Source organism: Sminthopsis crassicaudata, chromosome 2, assembly GCF_048593235.1.
Source record: "Sminthopsis crassicaudata isolate SCR6 chromosome 2, ASM4859323v1, whole genome shotgun sequence".
Lineage (NCBI taxonomy): Eukaryota > Metazoa > Chordata > Mammalia > Dasyuromorphia > Dasyuridae > Sminthopsis > Sminthopsis crassicaudata.
In genome coordinates, this window is record NC_133618.1 from 184,014,133 (window position 1) to 184,041,801 (window position 27,669).

General features: G+C 33.8%; 1 protein-coding gene across 1 annotated transcript in view; it reads left to right on the forward strand.

Annotated features, from left to right (window-relative positions):
* The window catches only part of CSMD1 (CUB and Sushi multiple domains 1), a 2,669,009-nt gene that overhangs the window by 2,116,763 nt on the left and 524,577 nt on the right, over nt 1-27,669 (forward strand). Inside the window, 3 exon segments of the mRNA XM_074287957.1 lie at nt 1,515-1,730; nt 8,465-8,653; nt 20,450-20,619. Of these exon segments, the coding sequence (XP_074144058.1) occupies nt 1,515-1,730; nt 8,465-8,653; nt 20,450-20,619 (575 nt within the window).

Sequence of the window (27,669 nt, forward strand, 5' to 3'; positions counted from 1 at the left end):
GTGATTCTAAAGTTGTCAGATAGCTAAGATTCATGCAAATTAATAAGAGAGATTTAAGAAAAGAAAGCTAAACAACTAAAATGGAAAGGAAAAAAGAAATAGGGCAGATAAGAAATAGGTACAATGGTTATTTAAGGAATAATTCAATATCTACATTTACAGAAGTAAATAATATCTAGGCAGATCTAGCACATTACTTTTCATAATATTAATCCATAAATATTTGAGCTGAGTTGAATTAAATGGAGGAGTGTCAACTAAAAGCTTGCCACCATACAGCAGTCTTTGAGCTATTGTCCTTTCGGGTCACACAGCTAGTAAGTCAAGTGTCTGCAGATTTGAACTCTGGTCCTCCTGAATTCAGGGTTGGTGCTCTATCCACTGCACCACCTTGCTGCCCCCAATATGTTCCATTTTTTTAACATTCTTTTACTATTCTTGACTCCCATAGATAAATTTGACTTTGGAAATGTGGAAATTTTTCTCATGATCAATCACTATGATAATTATAATAGTACTTCCTTTTCCCTAATCCCTGAACCTTCAGATTTACTTTTACATACTAAACATTTCACTCATGAATCGCTGAAGTTACTCTAAAAGCAGAAGGAATTATTCATTGGAACAAGATTCTTTCAAAGTAAGAAAATAATACCAACATACCTATCCAGACCAAGTAGAAGGGAAGGGTATTTGACAAAAATTGATGGCAGTGTTGTTCTTTTTTTTTTTTTTTTTTTTTTTTTTTTTTTGCAAAAAGGCTCTTGTAAAAAGTTTGTTTATCCTATGAGGAGAAAGAGTGCTGTACATATCACTGGCATAGATATTGATCATGACTAGCAGGAAAGAGATGGAGAAGGGGAGAGGATAGGAAGAAAGAAGAGGCAGGGTTTTTTTTGTTTGTTTGTTTTCTTTCTTTCTTTCTTTCTTTTTTTTTTTTTTTTCATTTTTGGTCTTTGTATCAATTTGGCCTAGAGGCAGGAAGATTTTTTTTCTTCAGTTCAAATCTAGTCTCAGACACTTATAAAAGGTGTAATACTGGGCAAGTGATTTCACCCCATTTGCCACTTTTCCCATAGTAAAATAAGCAGGAGAAGGAAATGGCTAATCACTCCACTTATCTTTGCCAACAAAACCCCAACTGGGATCACAAAAAATCAGACACAAGTGAAATGACTGAATAACAACAAAAACTATTGTAATCATAATTTTTGCAGCTAGAATTTCCACTTTTTTTGGTAAGGCAAATTATTATGATGTTCATACTGCAGTATAGATATAATGAAGCAATAAACAATTTGTTGAATAATATTTATTAATTACCTACTTTGTGTCAAACACTATACTAGACTCTTAAAAAAGAGAAAAACAAAAATGAAATATTCCCTATCCTCAAGCAGCTTTCATTCTACTGGGGGCAAACAATATATACTAGATAAATGTGTATATATGTGTATGCTTGCATATTTGTCTTGTGATTTCTCTCCATCTTTTTCCCCCTTTGGTCCATTAAGGTGTTCAAATGATTTTTCACACTTTTCACCTGGAAAGCTCTCATGATTATCTGCTGATTACAGAAGATGGAAGTTTCACAGAACCCGTTGCCAGACTTACTGGTTCTGTGCTACCCCACACAATTAAAGCTGGTCTATTTGGAAACTTCACTGCACAACTTCGATTTATATCAGATTTCTCAATTTCTTATGAAGGCTTTAATATCACATTTTCAGGTAAGATGAACTGTTGTCTATATCAACCTTTGCCCCTGAGGTCCTATGGTTGTCATCTCTGGGGATAATTGAAGTTGAAAAGACAAAGATCAAAGTGTGATTAGCATGGGTATAGTATAGTAGAAACTACTATTAGAAATAGAAAAAATACATTGGATTTAGAGGAAGAGAATTGAATTTATTCTAAATTCCTACTACATGTGACGCTAAGTACTAGGAAATACATTTAAGCAATCAACCAATAAGCACTTATTAAGCTTTTACTTTGTACCAGCCCTGTGTCTAGTGCTGGGAATATAAAAAGATGAAGTTCTTTCCCCCAAGGAGGTTACAATCTAATAAGAGAAACAATATCCTATATCTATATGATATCTATATAATAATATCTCATATATATGTATATACATATTATATATGAACAAAGCAATCTGTAATTGGGTTAAATAAGAAATAATTAAAAGGAGATCAATAGAATTGAGGGATTAGGGAAGGCTTCCTATAGAAGCTGGGATTTTAGTTGTTACTTTAAAGAAGTCAAGATTTTTACTTATTGAAGTTATGGAGAATGTTCCAGGAATAAAGGACAGAGAGAGAAAATGTTTGGAGAAAAAAAATGGAGTGTCTTACTTGAGGAACAGCCAGAACACCCATGTTATTAGAAGAAAATTTCAAGGAAAGTAAAAGAAAACTGGAAAGGTAGAAGATTAAATTTTGGCATACATAAATAACAACAAAGAAAAATCAAAGTAATGTTAAGAATAAGATAATTATTGTGACTGAGATATTAGTTATATAAAACAATTACATAAGAAAATTATATAAAACAATTCTTAACCATTAAAACTCTCCAATGGAATAAATTTGAGATAGTGAACTCTCTATTCCTGATGTGTTTGATTGACAGCCTGATCAGTGATTTCTCTGAGATGTTAACATATCTATCAATAAGAATTTATAAAACACTAACACTATGCTGAACAATATGCAAGGTGCTAGGGATATAGAAACAAACATGAAACATCTCTTGTTATTTGAGAACTCACACTTAATGGGAAAAATATCAATATATTTACATATAACAGTAAATATAAAATATATATGAAGTAAATGGAAGGTGATTTTTTTGGAGAGAGTCCAAGAAAAGATGCCTGAAGAGAGTTATAATTTTGATAGTTTAGAATCTAAAACTCAGCACAATGCTGCGGTTATAGTTAATTTCCTCAATTATGAAATGAGCGGATTAGCCTGAAAGCTTTGAAGGTTGCTTTTAGCTCTTCTGTTTCTACATACCTTATGATAATTTAATTTGCATTCATTGATATATTGCTTTGAAAATGTGTTCTTCAGTTGTCCTCTGTGCATGTTCTTTGTCCTTAACTAAATAATAAAGATAACAGAAAACAAGGATCACATCTTATATCTCTTCCCTTATTTTATAGGCTGATCAAAGAAGATATCTTAAAGGAAAAAATAACTTTGACCTTCTAGGTGTAATAATAATGACATATTAAAAATAGAGGACTAAATACACAGCTAGAATTTATTTAGCACTTCTAGGTTTGTAACTTGTATTACAAATATTATCTCATCTGATCTTCAAGAAACAAGTATTGTTAAAAATCTCCATTTTTACAGATGAGGAATCTTAGTCGTGAACAAGTTAAGTGATTTGACTAAAGTCACACAATATAGAGTTAATGATTTTTTAAAATCTACCTTCTCTGTTTATAACAAAGTTTAGCAGTAAATGATATAGTTATTTACCAATTGATTGTTATTTTTTAAATTACCAATCCCCTATGCTAGGATCCTCCATATGGTTTGAAAAGCTTTGTGGTTGCATAGATACCCAAAGTGGATTGTGAGAAAGCATAGGAAATAAAATCTTAAATACAACTAGAAGAAAAGCCCTTTTAGTGGTAATAAGCACCATGTTTCCAACAACAGGACTCTGAAGGCAAGTAGTAAGCCACAAACAGTAAAAGAATGACATTATAATGAGTATAGAGTTCTTTTTCCCCCAAACTGCTTGTTCACTTTTCATAATCTCAAACAGAATTCACTTTGAAAAAATCAGTGAATTTTATTGAAAATAATAATTTGAGCTTACTAAGAGCCAGGATGGTTATTTACTTTTAGAACAAAGAAAGCCAAAGAAAAAAGAATTTAGAAAAAGTAGCAATGTGTGCCACCTGTATCATTATAGGGTTGGATTTTGTAGCCTGTGCTCCATGAGATTTGAATGTTTCTCTGAGATTTAAGTCTGAAACTTACAATAGTTACCATCAATGACTGGATTGCTTTAGAGTAAGGTAATGACCAAGGGGCTCTGAATTTATTTAGATATTTGAGAAATCAGGGGGAAAAAATCTACCCCACTTTTTGAATTTTGAAGGACTATCATGTGGAAGAGGGCTCAGATTTCTTCTCTTTGACCACAGAAGACAGATTTAATTTTGACATAAGGTGAAAAAATTTAAAATTTTGTCTTCAGAATTAAAACTTTCAAGAATGGAATAAGTTGCCACAAAAGATAATGATTTTCAAGCAAAAGTTGATTGGATCACTACCTGAAACACAATACATAGAGATAGTCATTGTTTTTTTTTATCTTTTGTTCTTGAAGAGGACCATGACATCAGAAAGATGATGCCATGATATGTAAGTGAATTGGATTTGAGTGAGGGAGGACTGTGCAAGGTTACCTCTCTCATTTTCCCCTCTAGAGTAATCTGGGTAGTGGCCAGATATAGATCAAGATGACTGGAGATGGCTCTGATTGAAATGGGAGAACTTGATCTTTTTAAGCTGAGATCTTCAACAGGTCTCAGTTTGACTGAGGCCATGCCCATTCAGTGATTAAGGCTAGGTAGCAAAGAATCTCTTCTTTCACCCAGTCCAAAAAAATTAATCTAAATAAATAAATGAATGGATGCATGTATGCATGAATCAGGAAGGTGAAGACCCCTCAGGGTTTCTGGCCAAAGCAGAAATGATTTCTTTTTACATTCAATCTGAGTCAATCAGGACCCAAACAATGAGTAAATGGGGTTTGGCCTGGGGCCTATAGATGGCCAATTAGAATCAGAAAAGTTTTAGTTTAAGGCCTGGTTCTTAAGAAAGAAATATAGCTAGTAAGCCCAAAAATATCTTGGAAAGGTTCACAGGCACAGAAGAGAAAAAATGCTTTTAAGATCATCTGTAGGTATCATACACTTGTATGATAACAATATGGCCAGAAAAAGGAAAGGAGAGAAGGAAGAAAGGAAGGAAGGAAGAGAAGGAGGGAGGAAGGGGAGAAAGGAAGGAAAGAAGGAAGGAGGGAGGTAGAAAAGGAAGAGAAGAAGGAAGGAAAGAGGTAGAAAAGGAAGAGAGGAAGGAAGGAAGGAAGGAAGGAAGGAAGGAAGGAAGGAAGGAAGGAAGGAAGGAAGGAAGGAAGGAAGGAAGGGAGGAAGGGGGGGGGGAGTGAAGAGGTCAAAGTAGATAGTCCAGTACGCAAATGATTAACAGAATCTTACATCCTCAAGAGAAATCCCTTTCTTATATAAACTTCAAAGGATTTACAGCTTTCAGAGGAACTTCTTTGATATACAAACTTCTCTATATCAGAAGGAAGCAGAAAAGTCCTTTGTAAATACAAACTCTGTTTTATAATCCTGTTTGTGTATAAAATGAACCTCCAAAATTCTATTCCTTGAAAAATAGACTTTTCTCCCTGGAAGCCTTTTTGTCCTCAGACCCTGCAGTGATCCTTTCCTAATCAATAAAGATTTTGTTTTAACACATCATTGAGTAGGTGAATTTGTTGGCTCCGTATCTGGCCTTGGCACTTTGGAGTGAGAAGGGGAGAGAGAGAGATAAACAGATAGCCAGAAAAAAACACTGACCCATCTCTGCCCAGAGTTTGCCACCCTCTTCATTCACCTTCTTCAGAAGGAAGGAAGGAAGGAAGAAGGAAGGAAGGAAGGAAGGAAGGAAGGAAGGAAGGAAGGAAGGAAGGAAGGAAGGAAGGAAGGAAGGAAGGAAGGAAGGAAGGAAGGAAGAAGGAAGGAAGGAAGGAAGGAAGGAAGGAAGGAAGGAAGGAAGGAAGGAAGGAAGGAAGGAAGGAAGGAAGGAAGGAAGGAAGGAAGGAAGGAAGAAGGAAGGAAGGAAGGAAGGAAGGAAGGAAGGAAGGAAGGAAGGAAGGAAGGAAGGAAGGAAGGAAGGAAGGAAGGGAGGGAGGGAGGGAGGGAGGGAGGGAGGGAAGAAGAAAGGAAGAAAGGAAGAAAGAGGAAGAAAGGAAGAGAGGAAGAAAGGAAGAAAGAAAAAGAAAGAAAGAAAGAAAGAAAGAAAGAAAGAAAGAAAGAAAGAAAGAAAGAAAGAAAGAAAGAAAGAAAGAAAGAAAGAAAGAAAGAAAGAAAGAAAGAAAGAAAGAAAGAAAGAAAGAAAGAAAGAAAGAAAGAAAGAAAGAAAGAAAAAGAGAATGGAGGGAGGGAAGGAGGGAGGAATCTGTTAAACAACAGAGCTATTGTTTGTCCTTCATTCTCAAAGACTGATCTTATTCAGGCACAAATTATGCTAAATGACTTTTGTTGGCCCTTTAAGCTTTAAAATTCTATAATAAAATTATTTCCAAGGTGACTTCTAGTTCTAGATTTTATGACTCAATGAATTTGATTCTATTAATTTAGTATTTTTCAATCTGTGTCCAAATGAATAAGACATACTTGAGATGACAAATATTTGCAATTTGATTAATGACAAAATGTTCTAATTTTTTTCTTGCCTGTTCAATATTGGTTTAAAAAAAAAAACACTTTTGTAAGACTTTTTTATTATAACTATAGTATGGTAGAAATGGCACCAAATTTAGAATCAGTAAAACAATTGTGGTCTTGGCCTTGCATGTACAATTTAAGGAACCTTTGCCAAAATATTGAAATTTTGTGAGGCTTCATTTTCTTCATCTTCAGAATGGGGGAACTGAATTAGATATTTGTTGATCTAGAGTTGTTCTAGCTCTAGATGCTAAGATCTTAGATCCCTATGTATGTAGTACATTATTTCTCAGCAATGGCATAAGATCAAGATATGATCAGATATCAGTGATTTGGATTAATTGGAATGAAGAAATCTAAATCACTAGAAAATAATTATCCTTTAATTTTTGAAAGCAAATCTGTTATTTTAGTTGTTTTTTTTTTTTTTTCCTACTGATTTTAACAATGTTTAGAATAATTTTAATAGTGATTAGTGGCAGAGGTTGGAACTGGAATTTTAAAAGTCAATATCTATCTTCAACTTTAACTTACAATTCCAGTTCCAACCTCTGCCACCAATCACTAGTCCTGCTTGACACACATAAGACACTATAAAAATGAATGCTGCTTCAATCCATCTTGGTCACCTAACTCCAGTTCTGAACTGCAGAGTTCTGCCTTATGTATGTACAGTGTCTGCTCCTGCCCCTGATTTTCTCCCTGAGCCATGAGTGGAAGACAAGGTAAATTGCTGCCTTTCCTTATAGTGAGACTTTGTTATCTGGAACTTCTGTGTCTATATTAAGACACTTGTACCAACATATTGAGTAGTTCTCCAGATATGACATGTCATTCCTACCTTGAAATATTCCATTTTAAATTATAAATAGTATACATATTTTTCCTAGAAGTTAAGTCTTTTTGTAAGTTGTCTGTTCATCATCACAATATGTTATATAATGTTTTATATCTGAAAAATAGCAACAAAAAAAAATTCCATTAAACTTTAAATGTTTGGGGGAAGATGAAATATATTTTCATGAATTTGCCATACTACTTGATTTATATATGTCCTCCTTTTAATACTGTATGAAACTAATTTTCCTTAATTATCAGATGATTTAAAGTTGGAGAGTACATTAAAAATCATGCCTTCTGACTCTTTTTGTACCTCTAGCATTTAGCACAGTGCCTGACATGTAATGGGTGCTTAATGTTTATTGACTGAAAGTACAAATCCCTCATTTTTCATAAGGAAAAAAATAAGAGTGCAGAAATGAAGTAAACCAGGTATTCTAATGGCATATCCAGAGTGTGTTTTCACTATGTCAATATTTTACAATTTTGAGAGTAGTTCTCATAGGAGGGCATATTGTTTTGAGTATAACAGCATAGTTTGAATAAGTATAAATCCTCTAAAATAAATCTTTCATGTAATCATTCTTGTGTAAATTTGGGGAAAGAAAAGGGGTTTGGAATGAACGTTTGATTTCTTTGCAATAAGAGGCTTTCCAAGAGAACATGACTGAAAATATAATTCTAAAAATCATGAGAGCAAGCACACAGCTTGTTTAAAAACTCAAGAGCACTATCCATTGTCCAGAACTGCACTGAAATTTATGGAAGCTAAAAACAATTGCCCAGGGCATTAAGAGATTGATTTGCCCCGGGGTCACACAATCAATATACATCAGAAACCTGACTTGAATTTATTTAATCCTGGCTTTTAAACTAGCTTTCTGGATGCCTCTCAGATTAAAACTTTGCTACTTTTTGTTTAAAAAAAAGGAATCTCAATATTTCAAATTTCATTTTGAACAATAACTAGACGAAGGATAAGTAAGGATAATCTATAATTAGGCTGAATTCAAATAGATTTTATGGACCAAGTTCTGAAATAGTCTCTTTCTAAAAGTAGCTAGGTATTTATTTCTGATTACTATGAGAATTTTTGCTTCCTTTCCCCATATTTTTCTGTTTCTCTTCTTGAAACAGAATATGACTTGGAACCATGTGATGATCCAGGTGTTCCTGCTTTCAGCCGAAGAATTGGTTTTCATTTTGGAGTTGGGGATTCTCTGACCTTTTCCTGCTTCCCAGGATATCGTTTAGAAGGTGCAACTAAGCTTACCTGCCTGGGTGGGGGCCGTCGTGTGTGGAGTGCACCTCTGCCAAGGTGTGTGGGTAGGTGGTCACATGATTTCATTTCATTCATCCAAGGGGGAGGGGCAGGACATGGCATACATCAGGCCAGTAAAATTTTTAGCAGGCTACATAGGGCTATAATTGCTATCTCTGAATTTATAAAGATGAATGGGAAAAGTCAGAAAGTAAGTGACTTGTAAAATAACTTTTGAAAACAAAAAGATCAAAGCTAATACATTCCTTACCTAGGAATAGTGAAGAAAAAAAAAAAAAGTATTTGACAGTGATGATATTGGGGGTGAGAGGGAAGTTGCCAGTCTCTTTTCAGTTTAGTTCCTTGGCAGAATAGCTATATATGCCCAAATAGCAAAAAATAGGAGAGTTCAAAATTAGCTTAAATGTCATATTCTGTGATTTCAGATATACTAGTAATAGAACTAGACACATTATCAGATTTTTACATAAAAGTGATCTCTTTGTGTAAACAGAGCTATTAAGAGTTGTGTTGTGTGATGGATAATGTGCAAAACAGGAGCCCTATGAGTAACATAGGATGACTGAGAGATTTACATTGGTGTAATGGAAAGAATATATTTGAAGTTAGAAGACTGGGGTTTGAGTCCCAGCCTACTTATTTATTATCTATTGGATTTTAAATAAGTCCTCACTTGGATCCCAGAACCTTGCAAATAAAATGAAGGAGCTGAACTACATGATCTCTAAGGTCTTTGTTAGTCTTAAATTCTGTGATTAAAATATCTCTAGACTCAAAGAATATGACCAATCTGTAGCCCTCCATAATAAATAGTTGCAGAATGATTCTTTTAATTTTTGATATTCTGAAAACATTTTGGCAAGGTTATATCTTAATTTTTATGCAATTTGAAGTTAAAGAAAAAATTAACAATGAATTAAGAGCATCAAAAGGAAAATTAATAGATATTCATACTTTTAAAAATCAGAATTGTCACATGTTGATACTTAAATGGATATGTGATTTAATCAGTTTGGTCATTTCTTCCAGTTGCTGAGAACTTTTTATCAATCTTTACTTACAAATCCTCCAGTGGAATATTTGCAGGTTGGGTGGTTAGTTGTTGTCCTTTGTTTTTTGAAGAAAACCAAAATGACATCACTGTGTTAGAGTCAAGTTGAAGTGTGTCTGACTGTGACTAATCCAACCAATAAGTTGTTCTGCCATAGGTCAGAAACAAATAGCCCCTATGAACATTTGGGGTGACTTCTCTAACTTTATACATCTTGTTTTCCTGCAGAGCTAATTCAATTCTGCTTTGCTCATAGAGCACAGCACCTTCTCTGAAGAGGGCAAACCATGCTATATTGTCCTTTGTCCATGTCATACAAGCAATTTTAGATCTAGAGAGTATCCTTGTATCACTTTTTATGACCACCTTGTGAGCATTTATGCTATGTGAGTTCTCCATTAAACAGTCTTTTTGGCAAGCTGACATCTGACATTCAAACAGTTTGGCCAACTTAACAGAGTTCCACTCTGTGCAGTAGAGTTTGAATGCTTGTTAGTTTAGTTTAAGAAAGGACCTCAATGTATGGAATCTTATCCTGCCAGGTGATTTTCAGAATCTTCCTAAGACAATTAAAATGGAAGCAATTCAATTCCTTGCATGGTGCTAGTATACTGCCTAGGTTTCACAGACTCACAATAATAAAATTAGTACAACAGCTCAGTAGATCTTTAGTTTGATAATTAGTCTAATACCCCTTCTCTCCCACATTTTTCTTTGGAATCTCCCAAACACTGAGCTAGCTAGCTTTGGTAATGTATGTGTAAACCTCATTATCATTGTATATGTCCCTGGAAAGTATAGTGAACTTATCCACAGCATTCAAAACTTCACCATTTTCTATAATTGATAGTGGTACATATGGTGCTGGCTAATGAAATACCTGGGTTCTCTTGGTGTTAGTTGTAAGGTCAAAATTAGTATAATTAGCAGAGAATTGGTCCATAACTTGTTGCATCTCAGTTTCAGGGGCTGAATTGAATGCACAATGATCTGCAAGGAAAAAATCATGCACTGATACTCCCTTTAATTCATTGGCTTATAGTCTATTCAAATTAAAGAATTTGCCATCAGTTTAATGGTTGATTTAGATGCCTTGTTTGTCCTCATTGAGGCATTTGACAACATGACTTAAAATATAATTCTAAAAAGCATGAGAGCCAGAATACAGCTTGTTTAAAAACTCGAGAGCATTGCCCATTGTCCAGAACCTAGTTAAGCATGTCATCTTGAAATTGGCATACTCTATTGATGAATTTCTCTGGGAAACCAAATTTTGAGATATTTCTCCATACTCATGACTGACAGTATTAAAGGCTTTGGTCAGATCTACACTCTTATTTTTCCTGGAGTTGTCAGGCAGCAAACACTATATGATTATAGCTCAGCCCCTTCTCAAGCCACACCACCTCTCAGGTAGATGACCTTCTTCCAGGAATAGGATTAGCTGATTAAGGACGACTCTGGCTACAATCTTGCCACCAATGACAAAAAGAGAGACATCTCTGTGATAGTCACAGAATTTATTCTCTCTACCTTTATAGAGATGGACAATGCAGGCATCCTTGAACTCCTGCTTGCTATATAATCTGGAAAATTTCAGTCAGCTTTTGTATGAGCAATGGACCTCCCACTTTATAATCTCAGCTGGAACAGAATCAGCACTAGGTGTTTTGCCACATGCCTAATATCATTCAAAATCTCTTCTTTAGTTGGAACTTCAACTAGGGAGGAATTGACTTCAACTTGAGGTAAATAGTCAATAACTTCAGTATTGATTGATAATGGTCTGTTGAGAATACTATGGAAGTGTTCAGCCCATCTCTCTAGGATCATCTCCTTATCACTAATGAATGTGGCTCCATCAGCACTGAGAAATTGAGATGTATCATACATATGTCTTTGGCCCATAAATAGCTTTCAAGAAATCATATAAGTGCTTTGGATTGTTACTATCCACAAACCTAAATTTGATCTGCCTTCTTATTGAACCAAGAATTTTGCATCTCTCTAAGCTTTGCTTATACTTTATTTTTAATGTAATTAAATGATGTCTTCTTAGAGATGGTTGAACTATTTTTGCTAACAAATCATGTGGAGTTCTTGATTTTTTTCATTTAGCAGCTTCTGAATTTCCCCATCATTTTCATCAAATCAGTCTTGATGTTTGTGTGTTCTGAGCCAGATATGCAGTGCTATATACCAAATCTCTGAAAGCTGCTCATTCCTTTTCTGTTCCATTGTTGCAAACTGTGTGTTGGTTCAACTTACCCTCCAAGTTAGCAATTGTTCCCTCTCAGAGAAGCTGTCAAATCTCTTGACATTAATTTTTCTAGTAGTAATTTTTGGGTCACTGCTTTTATTGAGTGCAGATATTCAGCTTAGAGAGGATAAGTCTAAGATCAGTCCAGCACTCTGCATCACATTCTGTCTCTTTTCCTTAATAATTACTCAAACTATAAGATGCTGTGAGACAAAGGAATAGTAACAAGCTCAAGACTGTTCTATAATTCTCTGAACATTATACAGATACTGGTTGAGTATATAAGCTAACTACTGGTTATCTTTTGCTGTTAATAGTATCTGGATCACTTATTGAATCACACATTTCTCTAATGACATAATTTATTCTACTTCTATCACTTAATTCTTGGTTGATGATGTGTTACAGTTTACTCATGCAGACCATATGCCTCTCTGTTTACCATTGAATAAACCTCAATAATTACAGTGTACCCTCAATTATAATTATTTCAAAACTAAGATAGTATTAAATGAATAAATATATTCATTAATTAAAAACAGCCATATTTTCTAATTTAGAGAATTTCTTCTTTGTGCATTATAGTGTAGAAGAAAAAGTACTGTCTTTAAAGCCAAAGGAGCTCAGTTCAAATCCCAAGTTCTACTATCTATTACTTAGGTGAACTTCAACAAGTTTCTTTACTTTATATTTCACTTTCCTTATCTTTAAAATGAGGAAAATAGATTAGTTAATCTCTTGGGTTTCTACTGACTCCAAATCTAATAACTTTATATGTAAAAATAAGATTTAGTCTCCCCCCTATAATATTCAAAAATATTCTAGAGGCAGTGCATTAGAAACAAGATTTTCTAATTTATTTCATCTTTTGCCTATACAATTGTTTTCAAAGTGCTTTTCCTGGTTCTTTTTGAATTATCAAAAATTCTCTCATTATTTTTCAAGTTTTTTTTTCTAGTTGGTTTTTAAAGGAAGACCAATTTAAATTTATTTAAATTAGTGAAAGGCTACCATAATTCTATGGTTCCTTTTTGTATCTCAAATTTTATAAGGATTTAACAAATTGCTAATAATTTCAGAAAATATTCAAAGTTATAGCTTCAGACTTTTACTTGTCCCATTCACTTAAGAAGTTCTCCTAATACATGGGATAGTTACAAATCATCTCTTGGCAATTGAAACTGAATCAATCTTGTGATTTATAAGCAATTTGGGATAGTTTGGGACTTTTCTTTAATCCTCTCCTTATCAGATGCCTCTGTGGGCTGGATCTGATTGGGGTTCTTGGGTTTCTTTCAGAGCAGTACAAACAAAGCAATCCTACCAAATGAGAGAGGCTTTAATACAATTCTGGCAATAAACTCTGTCTTTTGCCAAGGACCAGATCACATGAGTATGAAGAAAGCCATTTCCACATTATTAGTATTTTTGGCCATAACAATTCATGAAGACTATCTACTAACATATGGAATTCTGCCAAATGAGTTGCTAAAAAGTGTACAAACATTAATGAAACTGTTAATACTTATAATATGAACACATTTTATACTGTAGCTATTGTTTCAAAGTAAAAAAAGGGAGTATTTTATGATTAAGTAATACATTCTGCATGATGGCCTTTCTAAATGTAATATTTTTAAATTTTATGATTTTAGTTTTACAGAACTATGCTTTCAGATACTTGGATAGTCTAGAAAATGGATTGTTTCCATTGTTTTGTTCCTATTTCAATTTAATTAGTTAGGCTTTATGACTGAACTTTTGATGGTAATTTGATTTTGATATCTTATTAAAAGTAAAGTATACTCTTTAGTACAGAACATTTGATTATTTTAAAACATATTAAATTTGTTACTTTAAAAGTACATAATAGAGCAGTTATTTCTAGAACTTGAAACATCACAAAACTTGAAATATTTCAAATGATAAATGATAGATTGCAGTTGGACTTTTTAAAATTAGAAGGGACCTTAGAAGTTATTAAGTTCAACTCTACATATTACAAAGAAAGCAACATGTCCAGAGAAGCTGAGTTAACTTGTCCATCCAAGATCACATTTTTCTCAACTCTTAATTTGATTTAAGTTTATTTCCATTTATTTTATCTGCATATTTAGAGGGTATAAAAGAAAAAGAAAATTCTATATAGAAAATCCTGATCCACTGTTACTTTATACGTAAATCATTTAATTTCTTGAGGTCCAGTTTCTTCATGAGTAATGCAGAGGGGTTAAATCACTATTAATAATGTTTTTAGTCCCTTCACATTCTAACATTTTGTGTACTATGATTTTCTTAAGTATTTTCTCTAATTCCAAAAGCAAGTATTTATTTCCTGACAAGTACAATGATATTATTTTGGTACAAAATTATTTCATGAAATGAAGTTCAACTTATTGGATCTTGAATACTTAAAATAATTGTATTTTAAGTAAAAAAAAAAAAAGTCCTTTTTGAGGACTTTATGCTCTTTGGATTTATAGTCCCTGGCTTATATTAGGTATTCAGTAGCTAATGAAAGAATGAATCTTGAATGATCATCACAAATCTTGGAATTTCAGGATTTAAATGATTTCACAGACTATCCAGCACAATTCATATCTGAGCTTATTGGTATTTTGGTATATACCTACTGCAAAATTCTGCAATCATCTTTTATTCACTTTCAGACTTACTAGTGAAGGGAATAATTTTAGCTCACTGCCAAGTTATCCCATTCTACTTTTGGAAAGCTATATCAGAAAGTTTTTCTTTATATAACACCCTATCTGTGGCTACTTGCCCAACTCAGCACTTATCCTCACAGACTGGGGTCCTCAGAAGGCAACTGACTACTTCTGAAGTAACCCTGAGAATCATAATTTGTAGTACTGCTGCTTAGAGTCCCTACTGGTGTGCTAACCGTGAACAATTAAGTCATCAAGAACTGATTAGCTTTTAACTACAAAGTAAGTAGTATTATTATAAAACATTCCCTCCAAAACCTGAAGTACTCTCTTACACAAATACACACAATATCTGTGGGGAGGATGGGCACAAACTTTAAATTTAAAAAAAAAAAAAAAAGATTATGTGGCACTCATCATAGAATACACCTGTGGCAAAAGAATACTTCCCATGCTTGGAAGGTCTTTTCTATCTGCAGGAAGTCTTCTTAAGTGCAGCTCATTTTTGGAGCTCTAAAAACAGTACTTTTCATGAATTCATAGTTGGCACTTCTTTCCATTATGCTTCCTGCAGTTGCTGCCTGCTTCAAGTGATTGTTATTCAACATCCACATACAATGACTTACATTGCTATCAACTATTTCCATCCTAATATCTACTGTTGCTTCTACTATTTAGTTCCAACTGCATCTGATAATATCTCTGTATCTTAGAATTCCCAGTTTCAGGGTCAGCTAGGTTGCATGGTAGAGTACCAGCCCTGAAGTCGGGAGGACCTGAGTTCAAATTTGACCTCAGACAATTAACACTTCCTAGTTATGTGACCCTAGGCTAGTTACTTAATTCTAATTGCCTCATCAAAAGAAAAAAGAATTCCCAGTTTCACAAAGATAGGTCCTGAATAATGCCATATCAGAAGATACATTAGCCTTAGAAGATAAAAAATTGACCACAGAAATAGAGATGATCATGTGCTTACAGTTGTTACTACTGAGAGATAGTAGAACAGAAAGAACAGAGAATATGTATTTATTAGGCACTTACCATGTTCTAGGGCCATATTCTTTATAAATATTAGCTCATGTGTTCTTCACAACAATTCTGTGCTATTATTATCCTAATTTTATAGTGAAGGCATACCAATATTAAATGACTTGCCTAGGATCATACAGTTAGTGAGTGGATGTTGATGGATTTGAATTCAAAATCTTCCTGACTGAAAGCCCTGAATTATATCCACTGTGCTTTTTTCTGAATGAGAGACAGGGTAGCCAATGTTCTCCTGTATGACTTTCAGTATTAACTTTAATCAGAATCAAATTTTAACTCCTGACTCCTATATGCACTAAGATTTAATTTTGCAATCTCTGAGATGTTAGTACTTCTGGTTCCGAGGCCAATAAAAAAGATGTTATCATGCATTACAAGTCTCCTAGCTGTGCAGGACTAAAAACTAGCTTTCCCCAAGTTTCCATGTACTTTCTTTATCTGCAACCAAGTAAGGAACCTTTGTCCTTGTTCCAAGGACTTGCCTTACCAGAGGCCAATCTACCTTCACTATAGCTTAATCAAGCCTATCTTATCTGGTGCTCCTAGATCTTCCCTCCACAGTCAAGTAAAATAAATGCAATATCTCACTAATGACATACCTCTTCAAGTAACTGAATATAATTATTATGTTATATATAAGTTTAAATTCTAGGCTAAATAGATCCAATTTCTTTAATTGAGTTTTATGTGATGCATTTTTCCCTTCCATCACTCTCCTGGTTAATTTATCATCTTTCCTATAATATGGCACCTAAAAGTGACCCTACTATAGTTATGGTACAAGGACAAAGTACTACAGAACTCATATTTATTTCTGGATGATTCCAGTAATAGAATATGTTTGTTCTGCTAATCTGTGTATTTGAAGCATCCTAACTTCTTCCATTTGAGCTATACAGTAAATCATAGTAGCTACATTATCCTTCCCATAGTAATTTAGTACTTATTAAAAATAACAAATTCTGAGTTGTCTGTTTTTATTATGGATGAATTTCCATTTACTTGGTAGATATCTATTTCATCTATATCTATACTTCTTTAGAAGTATTATTTTGGTAACTATGATCTGATTGAAAGGTACTGATATCTTTTGATATTTAAACATTCTAGAATCGAATGAACATAAGATCATAGGTTAAGAACTCAAAGTGATATTAGAAGTCAAATAGACTTTTAAAAATATGTAAAATATTTTTATTTCTTTGCCCTTGAGCTTTTATAAATACTTATCCTGCTGACCTATGTTTCTAATATAAACAAGTATATTCTATAGTTTTATTTAAGAGATCTTGTTGTAAAGAAAAGGCACTGTAAGAATGCTTTGTTAAAAAAAAAAAAAAACAGCCCAACTGTTACAAGGATGCTATTATTATTAATTATTCATAGTATATACTTGGTATCACACAGGGCAGAAAAGAAGACACATTTCTTTCCCTGGCGTTTTACAATCTATGTTATACTAATAAGTAATTTGTATATAAAAAAAACAGCTCAATGATTTAAGGCTTTTGAAAATATGTTCGGATGGATAGGTATTAAGATTGATGGATAGATAAATAAGCAATTTTTGTAGAAGTTAGAAAATATTTTATAACAATAGAAGACTTCTTAGAAGAAGTAAATATAAGGAGCACTGATATAAAAAAAAATGCTATTGGAAAAAGACAGAAAAGGAGAAGTCAAGAAATATTAGGATGGTGATATATTTAATAAGGCAAGTAAATCATGGGTTGTTTGTGTAGAGGAAAAAAAAAAAACTAGCCAAGAGTTGGGGAATATAGTTCTAATTCAAGTGTGACACTATTGAAACAAGTCACTTGACATCTCTAAGATTATTCCCTCTTTTGTAAAATAGGTTTAATGATGAGTCCTGCCTTTATTAGATTATTGTGAAGAAGGCATACTATAAACTTTAAAGTGATGTGTAAACATGAGTTTCCTAAATTAAGATGATAGAAACTCTGTAAATAATGTTGGCAGAAAGGAAATAAGAATTAACAAGAGAGGAATAGGTTTTGAGTCATTGCTCTGATGTTCATCTTCTCTGTGACCTTGAGTCAGCCTCTGAGTGCTCTAGACCAGAATTTCTACTTAAATAAGGGAATGGCACTAAAAATTACCTAAAACTTCTTCATCTAGCACTAATCCTCTAATCCTAGAGGATTTAATCAATAAAAAAAATGAGGATTCATTCAACAAGTATTTATTGAACACCTAATATGTGCCAGGGAATGTGCCTGTCCTTTAAGCAGCTTATGCTCTATCAAGGGAGTGTTTTCCTGAGTAAAACAAAAAATCTTTCTCTCTCTGTCTCAAATTTATCATTTTAAAAACTAAGTTATGATACCTCATTTTGCTCTATGTTCAATTTAAATTAAGATTAATTATATTCCCTTTAAAAATATTTTCCCTTAACTTTATAAACTTTTAATCAATTCATAGATTCCCCTTATTCATTCTTGCTGCATAGCCTAAGGGGATAAACCTTTGTATCCTTTTAGATTCAAGTTTTGCTTTCATTTATTAGAAGTTTTAAAGAAAAAACACAGTTGCTTAAGAAAAAAAAAAAAAGAAGAAGAAATCAGATCCCACAAGGTCCATTTATAATGTATCATTACCTAAACAGACAAGAAACTCATCATTTTTGCAAAACACATTACTTATTTCTCTAGCTTTATATTGCTCAAACACATTCTTGAAAAACACTATAAGAAATCAAAATAACAATATAGAATAATTATAATAAAATTCAAAGTATTGTCTGTTATGTTCAAAAATATTGTTCCAGATAGTATTCTTATTCTGTGCACATTTAGTAGAACCGTTTTGTATATAATATAAAATCCTTGACATACTGTGTGAGAACAATGCTGTCATTTGTAACTAGGATCAGGGTTGGCAAGACTTCTCGGCCTTTGTTTTATGTATCTTGTGGTCTGCTGGACCATCTTTATTTAAATAAAATCTACCTTTGTTTCTAATTAATAAGTAACAAATAAAATCAGATTATAGAGCATATTTTGGCAGTGAAAATACAGTGGAAGGTTAAATTATTTCAATAGGATAGCTTTTCCTTTGGATACTACTAGTTGAAAATTATCTCAAAATTCAAGAATGTACTACTTAGCTGAAAAGAACTATAAATTAACTTAATTATTAAGCTTCCCCAGTGATCCTGTTCTCCACACAGGAAGTTTAAGGCAGCAACCATTTATTAAGGCCCTGTGATATATACATAGACATAGATATAGATATAGATATAGATAAATAGATATAGATGTCATAAGTGCAGAAAGAGTCCACTTCAGTGTCAGAAAGCTCTTAATTCAAGCCCTAGTTTTAAAATATATTGGCTTTGTAATCCTGGGCAAATCAATTAACTTCTTTGTTTTTCAAGCAACTTTAAGACTCTAAATTATAAAGATTGGCAGAGAGTACTTCTTCACATGAAATTTCCTCAAACCAGTTCAAATCTGGTTCATGCACACACACACACACACGCACACACACACACACACACTTCACAGGTATATGTGTGCCTGAATAGATGTATTTATATGTGTATAAGCATATATGAGTACGTATATATGTGTATGTTTCTACAAGGAATTGTGTTTTCCTGAGTAAACAAAAACCAAACCTTTTTCTCTCAGTCTCACATTTATCATTTTAAAAATGATGTTATGATACCTCATTTCTTAGGGCAACTTTTCTCTATGCTCATAATTCCATCATGATGACTTATCTTGATGGCATTTTGAGTAAAACTTCCTACTTTTATTTTTGGTCAAAAAACAAATAGTAGTGGGAGGGGGGGGGCATATATAGAAGGAAGAAGTATCACATTGTTTAGAAATAGAAGAGATCTTCAAGATCATTTTATCCAACCTCTTCATTTTAGTTATGAAGAAACTGAGACCTGAAAAGGTTAATTAACTTACTAAAGTGTTAAGATAACTGGAACTCAGGCTCAAATTACTGCAGATTTACTACTACTTGATCAGAGAAATATAGAACAAATTCAAAGTGATATAACTTAGCCTAACCTAACTATTAATAAATGGAGAAACTAATGTCTAAATAGAGGAGTGACTTTCTAAGGTTGCAAATGAAATTGTGGAGCTATTTTCTCTTTAACTAATAGATCCTGAGAGCTATTTAAATATTCCTCTGTTCTCATGGAGAAACAAGAGAGCAAAGCACTTATTGCTATTCAGTCTCTAAAATATAATGTAAATAAATGCTATGCTGTAATATTTTACAGTTAGAAATTAAGTAGTTTATCTGATATCAGGGCCAGAACATGGCAAAAAACATAAAAAAAAAAAAAAAAAAAAAAACTTTTCTTTTCAGGAGACTTTTAGAATATCAGAGGTATAAAACTACTTAAAGATCATTTAGTCCAAATCCCATGTTTTATAGAAAAGGAATCTAGGACAAAAAGTGATAAAGTGATTTAGCTAGGGTCAACACATAGTTTCAGAACTAATTCTGGAACTGATGTTTCTTTCCAATAGTCTTTCTTTTATTTACACCATGATGCCTTCTAGGAATCAGGCAAAGGAAGTGATAAAGAGAGACCAAAGCTTGGAAATTATAAGACTCTAGGAGATTATCTGAGTTTAAATTAATATTTTAACTAGTATTATAGTCACCAGAGCTTTGATGATCCATAGTGCGGTAATGGGTTTATTAATTTAGAAATGCAGCGATACAGTAGAGGGTGGCCATAAATTTGGAATAGTTATTTTATTATGTATCAAAATGGCTAATTCTTTCTTTGAATTCGTTTTTAATGTCCCATTTTCTTTAGCTGAATGTGGAGCAAGTGTTACTGGAAATGAAGGAACATTACTGTCTCCAAATTTTCCATCGAACTATGACAACAACCATGAGTGCATTTATAAAATTGAAACTGAAGCTGGAAAGGGAATTCATCTTAGAGCCCGAAGCTTTCAGCTCCATGAAGGAGATGTGCTCAAGGTAAATGGGAATTTAATTCAAAGTCCTTTATATTCTTCCTTTATATATATATAATAGCACCTAGTTCTTTTTTAAAAAGCTATTGCATTTTATTTCAAACGCTTTATCCCAGTAGAGAACCTAGTTGTCCTAAATCACTTCTGTTTATATTCTGGATAAATAGGGCTTTAACTCTTAAAAGTATGCTACATATGTCTCCTTTCCTTTTCTATCTGCTTCCAGGCCACCTTATTTATTCTTATAGCCACTTTGTTTTCACATATTACATGGGCATCTTTTAAAAGTTTCAGGTCTATCAGAAGTAATTCAACTTTGTACCTTTCTCACCCTAATCTTTCCTTCTTTTTTTTCCCCCTTTACTTTCCAGCCTGATCTCATATCAATCTGTATACTCTAGATTTTAAATAAACTATTAATTAATCAGCTTTCAGATACATCCCAAGTTTTTCCCATTTCTGTGGTCAGATTGTTCCCTTTCCTTGTAATATCCTTCTCCTTGACCCCATTATTTCTTTCTTTTGATAATTAGTCCATCTTTAAGATTCAAAATAAATTGTAAACGCTTATGAAAACCTCCTTCGACCTAAATAGTTAGTTCTTTTTCTCTCATTCGATTTCATTATGTTTTATAGTCCTCAAATGAATTCATTGTATTTCTAATTTGATTATATTTTTGAATAATTTTTACTCCAACATTATATAGTAAACTCTTTGAGATGAACATTATACTATATATCTCTTTAATCTTTCTGATGCATTAGAATAATATGTAGATATAGATAATTAAAATAAATTTTTGAAAGGATAGGGAAATATTTTTCATATGGATGAGATTTTAGAATTTAAGTTCTAGGAATTGGTTCATTATGTAAGGCACCGACATTGAAGACAAGTTGCTAAAAAATTCAAAATTAAAAGTGTCCATGTTATCTATACATTTCTAAATGGTTTATGATGTAATTTGCCAGTAGAGTTCTTGATCTTATAAGAATTTAAAAGGTATTTATGGACTAAAACATATAATCCTTCCTTCTAGTGATCTACTTCACAACTTTTCTTATTCTACTTCACAGTTTTGGTAAGACAGATTTATTCCAATTATCATTAGAATTATTCAAATATCCCTTCTATATTTCATGCTGGTAATATCAAGTAATATAATTAAGAAATTATTTTCATTCCCTAAACATTACAGTTCCTATTGTCTTGGAGTTGAAATACTCATATTAAGTACCTTTAGCCTGACTTATTTGATAAGTATCTATTCTTTGAATTATTTGATAATCTTGGATTTGGAAATCAATAAGAATTCAGGACAAAATTTTAAGTAACTATTAACTAAACGCTAGAGCAGGTAAGTGATGAATAAAAGAGAGATAATTATTAGTGAGGGATCGCACAAAGAAGGGAACTCTCCATAGATGACTGCATATAGTTTTAACCTACTGATGTTTACTTAATAAATCTCTTCCTTCCACAAAAACAATATATTTGACTAGTACAAACCTGTCTGTAGACTTTTAAAATAAATAAATTATTAACATAATTATTTACTTTTGAAAATATTGCTTAACATCTATTTCTATTTATTCTATATAATTTTTTATATTTCAATGAAGTCTATTGCAAATGAAACTTGATATTTTTATATTTCATTAAGTTATTCAAAAACACATCATGTAAAACTCTAGTACAGTTTTAGAAGAGAGTTTAGAAGTGAATAGGCAAAGTATATAATAAATAACATAATAAAATAATAAAGTAAACAATATCAGACACTTTCCATCCCATGCTGTCTTTCACAGACTATGTAGCAATTGCGTTGCAGAAAGAAATCAAAGAGCTTCAAATTTTCCCTGTTACTTCTATAGTGATTTTCAAATTGTTCAGCCTAGTATTTATTCACAAAAAGTAAAACATCTGAGTAGATGAATATCAAGTTCTTTTATGTAATAAAGAGATTCAGAATTGTAGGCTGATGTCTCTAGTCTGCCTCATAGTAGATACACTTTAATTTTTCTAGTTTTCATAACTCTGCTTTGTAATCATCATTGTGATTGTGCTCCCAAACTGTTGCACCTATATCCTCAGTTCTTATTCTTTATAACAAGACACCCTTTAGTTGAATCTCTGTTCCTAATGTATCACAGAAATCTGAGGGGAATTTCCCCATAAACCAAAAGTACCTAGTTGCCTTAATGCCTTCAACTCTGCCAGACGATAAAAGGATATCTTTCTTTGCAGAGGGTTGTTTTTCCTCTTTTTATTATCTTCTCAGAAAAAGTTGGATATAATTGAAACAAACAACACACACACACACACACACACACACACACACACACACACACACACAGTGCATAGACTTTAAAGGAAGATATCTTTTGGCTCAATGTAAAAGAAAAATTTCTACAAATTAGAGAGTTTTTTGTTTTTTTTTTAATTTGAACCGGACCTATAATCTTATTAAGGGAATTTCCAAAGAGGAAACTACCTCTATAATGCAAATTGATAAATCTCAATACTGGAGCACTAAGAATTTAATTTAGATGACTTACACAGCCCAAACATATCCAAAATCAATCGTTTTCCTGTCTCTGGAGGCAGTTCTCTATCTCTATGTCAACTTAAACTACCAGGTAAAATTCTGACCTACAATTTTAGGACTATGGAAGCAGGTTATTATTGTAAGGAGAGCACTAGAATCCCAGTTCTATACCTTACTTACCTGAGTGATTTTGAGCAAGTTGCTTTGTGTTTCTAGATCTGAGTTTCTCCAACTGTAAAACGAGGTGTTGAAATAAATAATATCTATGAGGAATTATTTAGGGAAATAGCCTGCCCAATAAAAAAAATAATGATAAAAAAATTAAAAAGCACTGACTGGAATAAGAAAATGTGGATTCAGATCTTGCCTATGATGTTTATTGCTTCTGTAACTTGATAAACATCCTTCTATTTGCCTTGTGTTTCTCATCTCAGAAATGAAGGTTTTTACCTCTGTAGTTCTAGATTACTTGCTTTACTTCACTGGTGCCTAAGAATACATATGAAAGTTCAAGTGTACACATATAGGCTTAGTGTGTGGCTAATTAGGACTTGTGTATAAGCTAATTCTTGACTGCTAGTACCTAATCACCACTATCTAGTGGCTTGAAGTAGTGATGCAAAACATAGCCTCTGGCAACTGGCTGTGATCATTCTAGAATCTTTATACCATGTCAACCATGTTAAGGTCGTATAGACTGAGAACCTGGACCAGTCTATAAGTTCTGAAGGAACTGAGGGATAAGGATGAATGTTTCTCGTTATCCATTTCTCTAGGAATTTTCATCAACTCTCATAGTGAGATAGGATGACTCCAGGCATTTTCAGGATGCTCAGAGAACCCACAAGAAAACCCTTTTCTCTTTCATGATTTAGTTCTATATTTTTCAGGACAGTTTTAGGCTTTTGGAACCTAATTAAAACTAAATATGAAAGCATAACAATGGGCAATTTACCAGCTCTTAATGAGTAGCAAGAAGTACCTAAAGGAATTTGGCTTAGTGTCTTCTCAAATACACAAACATTGATCTATATATTCTCAATTTGAATGAAATAAAATAAACCCACATAAATGTATTACCAAATGCATTTCTGAATTTTATCCTTGGGGGAAGAAGAGAGGAATATGTCTGTTTATGGAGAATGAAGTGTAAATTTTTAAGTGGAGAGAGAGAGAAAGAAGAAGGACAAAAATGAAGGATAAATCTAGGTGTGGAGGAAAGTTTAAAATAAAATAGGAAAGGGAGCTTGGACACAGAAAAGGTTCCTGGAGAATATGGCATGATTATGCCTGTTTGGGGAAAGGGAACACTCTATCCTTTCTTGATGAGAAAAATTGTATGCTCTCTAATTGTAACACTCTCTCAGTAGAGTGTCACACATTTTGGTTCCTAGCTTCAGAGAAGTATTCTTCTTTCCTGTAACTCCTTATCAATGGAAGAGGAAACTCAATATATAAACAATTTCTAGCTGGCATTGTCCTTTGCCAGTTGTGGGGGAAAAAATTATTAATTTTGCCTAGATGTAAAGAGGAATATTTTGGCGACAAAGATCCTTGCTAATTCTAGTAAAAGAATTACAAAGCAGGGCATATGGCCCTACCCAGATGAGTAAGGGAGCTTAGCAATAAAACTATCAAAGTCTCACTTCAGATTTTAGTCATTTTTTTCATTCTGAGAATTTAGGGTTTTATGCTAGGATGAATTGGGGGTCCAGATGAAATGAGGTTCTCAGTTCATTAGAAAAATCAGTATTTTGTTCATTATATTTAAAGATGTGTTTATAAATTATTATATGTTTCCATTGAAGTGGGAAAGTGTTTTTAAATTATTTTACTTTTGGGGGGCGGAGCCAAGATGGCGGAGAAGAAACACACGACTCAGTGAACGTCCTCACTCCCTCACAACCAATTAGATAAATTAAGTCTCAAAATTAGCTCAGGACTGATAGATACCACAAGGACTGGAAGCACGACTTACCAGCTGAAGAGAATCTGGAGTTTCAACAGGAAAGGTCAGTTCTCAGGGGAGGAATAAGAAAGACCAGCACAGACGGTGGGGTAGGGGCACACTGCGCCCATTGCGCTGGGAGGGGCTCTGGGATCAGAGAAGCCACTGAGGTGAAGGAATCTGGCACAGGCTGTTAGCTCTTCTCTGCTAATTATTTAGCAGTTCAGAAGAGAAAGCCAAAATATTTTAAAACTCAGATTAGATTTCCCCCCCCCCCACCCTGGGGCAGACTCAGCACCAGGGGGTGTGGCCTCAGCTACCTCCTGAGAATAGTTAAGAGACTGACAAGTGGGTGGATACGGCCCAAGGCAACACACACTGCCTAGCTTAGCTGGAGGGAGTGGAACTCAGCTCCAGGAAGTCCCAGAGAAGTGGAACCTTTGAACTAGGGGCCGCGGTTTCTGGCAGACACTTCCAGTTTGAGCGCAGGGGCTTCTCACGTCACCTGCTGCAGACATCCACTCCCCACCCGGACACATAGGCTGAGCTTCTTGCTGTCTTCACTATTCTACGCCCTCAAAGCACAGCAGTGCTAATCACCTCTGAGGCACTTCCAGGGAGGGGGTGGGGAACTCTCTCCCAGAGCTCTCTCTTAGCGCGGGCGCAGGGGCCGCTGCATCCATCCGGTCTGGGAGGAAGCTGGTAAAGAAGTAAATAATTTCCTACCCCAGGGACAGACCCCAAAACATTTTTTAAGTATGAGCAAAAAAGCTAGAAAAACTATAGATTCCTTCTATACAGAGAAAGAGCGGGTATCCAACCCCGAGGAAGTTAACAGCAAAGATTCAGAAGATAACAACCTAAAGGGGAACGATTCCTGCCCCCCATCACATAACTCTCTCCTAGAAGAAGCTCTTAAGAAATTGAGGGAGATTGAAGAAAAATGGGGCAAGGAAAGAGAAGTTATGATAGAGAATAACAACGTCCTGAAATTGGAGTTGGAAAAAATAAAGAATTCACAGGAGATGCAGGGAAACAAAATTAGTGAATTAGAAAAGGTTAAAAAAACACAGGAAAGTAGGATTTCTGAATTGGAAAAGATAAAAAAGTCTCAAGAAAATAGAATTTCTGAATTGGAAAAAGAAAATAATTCTCAAAAAAAAAAAATTAGGGAAATGGAAAAAAATTCAATAGAGCAAAATAATTCATTTAAAAACGAAATTGGGCATTTACAAAAAGAACTAAAAACTGTGAAAGAAGAAAATAACTCCTTAAAAGTCAGGATGGAACAAATAGAAATGAATGATTCACAGAGAACCCAAGAATCAGTCAAACAAAACAAAAAAAAATGAGAAGCTGGAGAACAACGTCAAATACTTACTGGGAAAATCTATAGACCTGGAAAATAGATCTAGGAGAGATAATCTGCGGATTATTGGACTTCCAGAAAACTATGACCAAAAAAAGAGCCTAGATTCTATTTTACAGGAAATTATCAAAGAGAACTGTCCAGAGATAATAGAAACAGAAGGGAAAGTAGATGGGGAAAGAATTCATCGAACTCCTTCTGAAATAGACCCTAAAAAAAGAACACCACGGAATATTGTGGCTAAGCTGCAGAATTACCACACAAAGGAGAAAATCCTGCAAGCAGCTAGAAAAAAACAATTTAAATACCAAGGTGCCACAATAAGGGTCACCCAAGATCTGGCTGCCTCCACATTAAAAGATAGAAGGGCCTGGAACCTGATATTCCGTAAGGCAAAAGATCAAGGACTGCAACCAAGAATGAACTACCCAGCTAAGTTTAGCATCTTTTTCCACGGAAGAAGATGGTCATTCAATGAAACAGAGGAATTCTATATGTTTCTAAGAAAAAAACCAGACTTAAACAAAAAATTTGATCTACATCCACAAGACTGAAGAGAAACAGAAAAAGGTACACAGAACCCTTGAGAACTGTAACTCTGTTGTGGGTATATAAAAAATACTCAAGGATAATTTGATTTTACTGATATAAAAGAAAAAAAGGGGGGTGTAGTAAAGGGAAGGAGGTCGGTTCAGAAAAAGGGGAAGGAGTGATAAAAAGAGGGAAACTACATCCCAGGAAGAGACATAGAAAATACACCATATCTGAGGGAACTTAGTGAGCGGGAGAATCATTGTGTGAATCTTACTCTCATCAGAAGAGGCTCAAAGAGTAAATAATTAACATATTTGTTTTTCAGAGAATTTTCTCTCACCTCATTAAAAGGGGGGAGAGGAAAAGGGAAAAGGAAAAGGGGAATAAGTGAAGGGACTTGGAGGGAGGGGGGAGGGATCCTAAAAAAAAAAAAAAAAAAAAAAAGAGGGAGGGTTGCGCATCACAAGGGGGGTCTGTAAATTAAATATCGGGGAGGGGGGTCAGGGGGGTCAAGGGAAAAAAGCATAATCTGGGGATAATACGATGGCAGGAAATACAGAATTAGTAATTTTAACTGTAAATGTAAATGGGATGAACGATCCCATCAAACGGAGACGGATAGTAGATTGGATCAAAAAGCAGAACCCTACAATA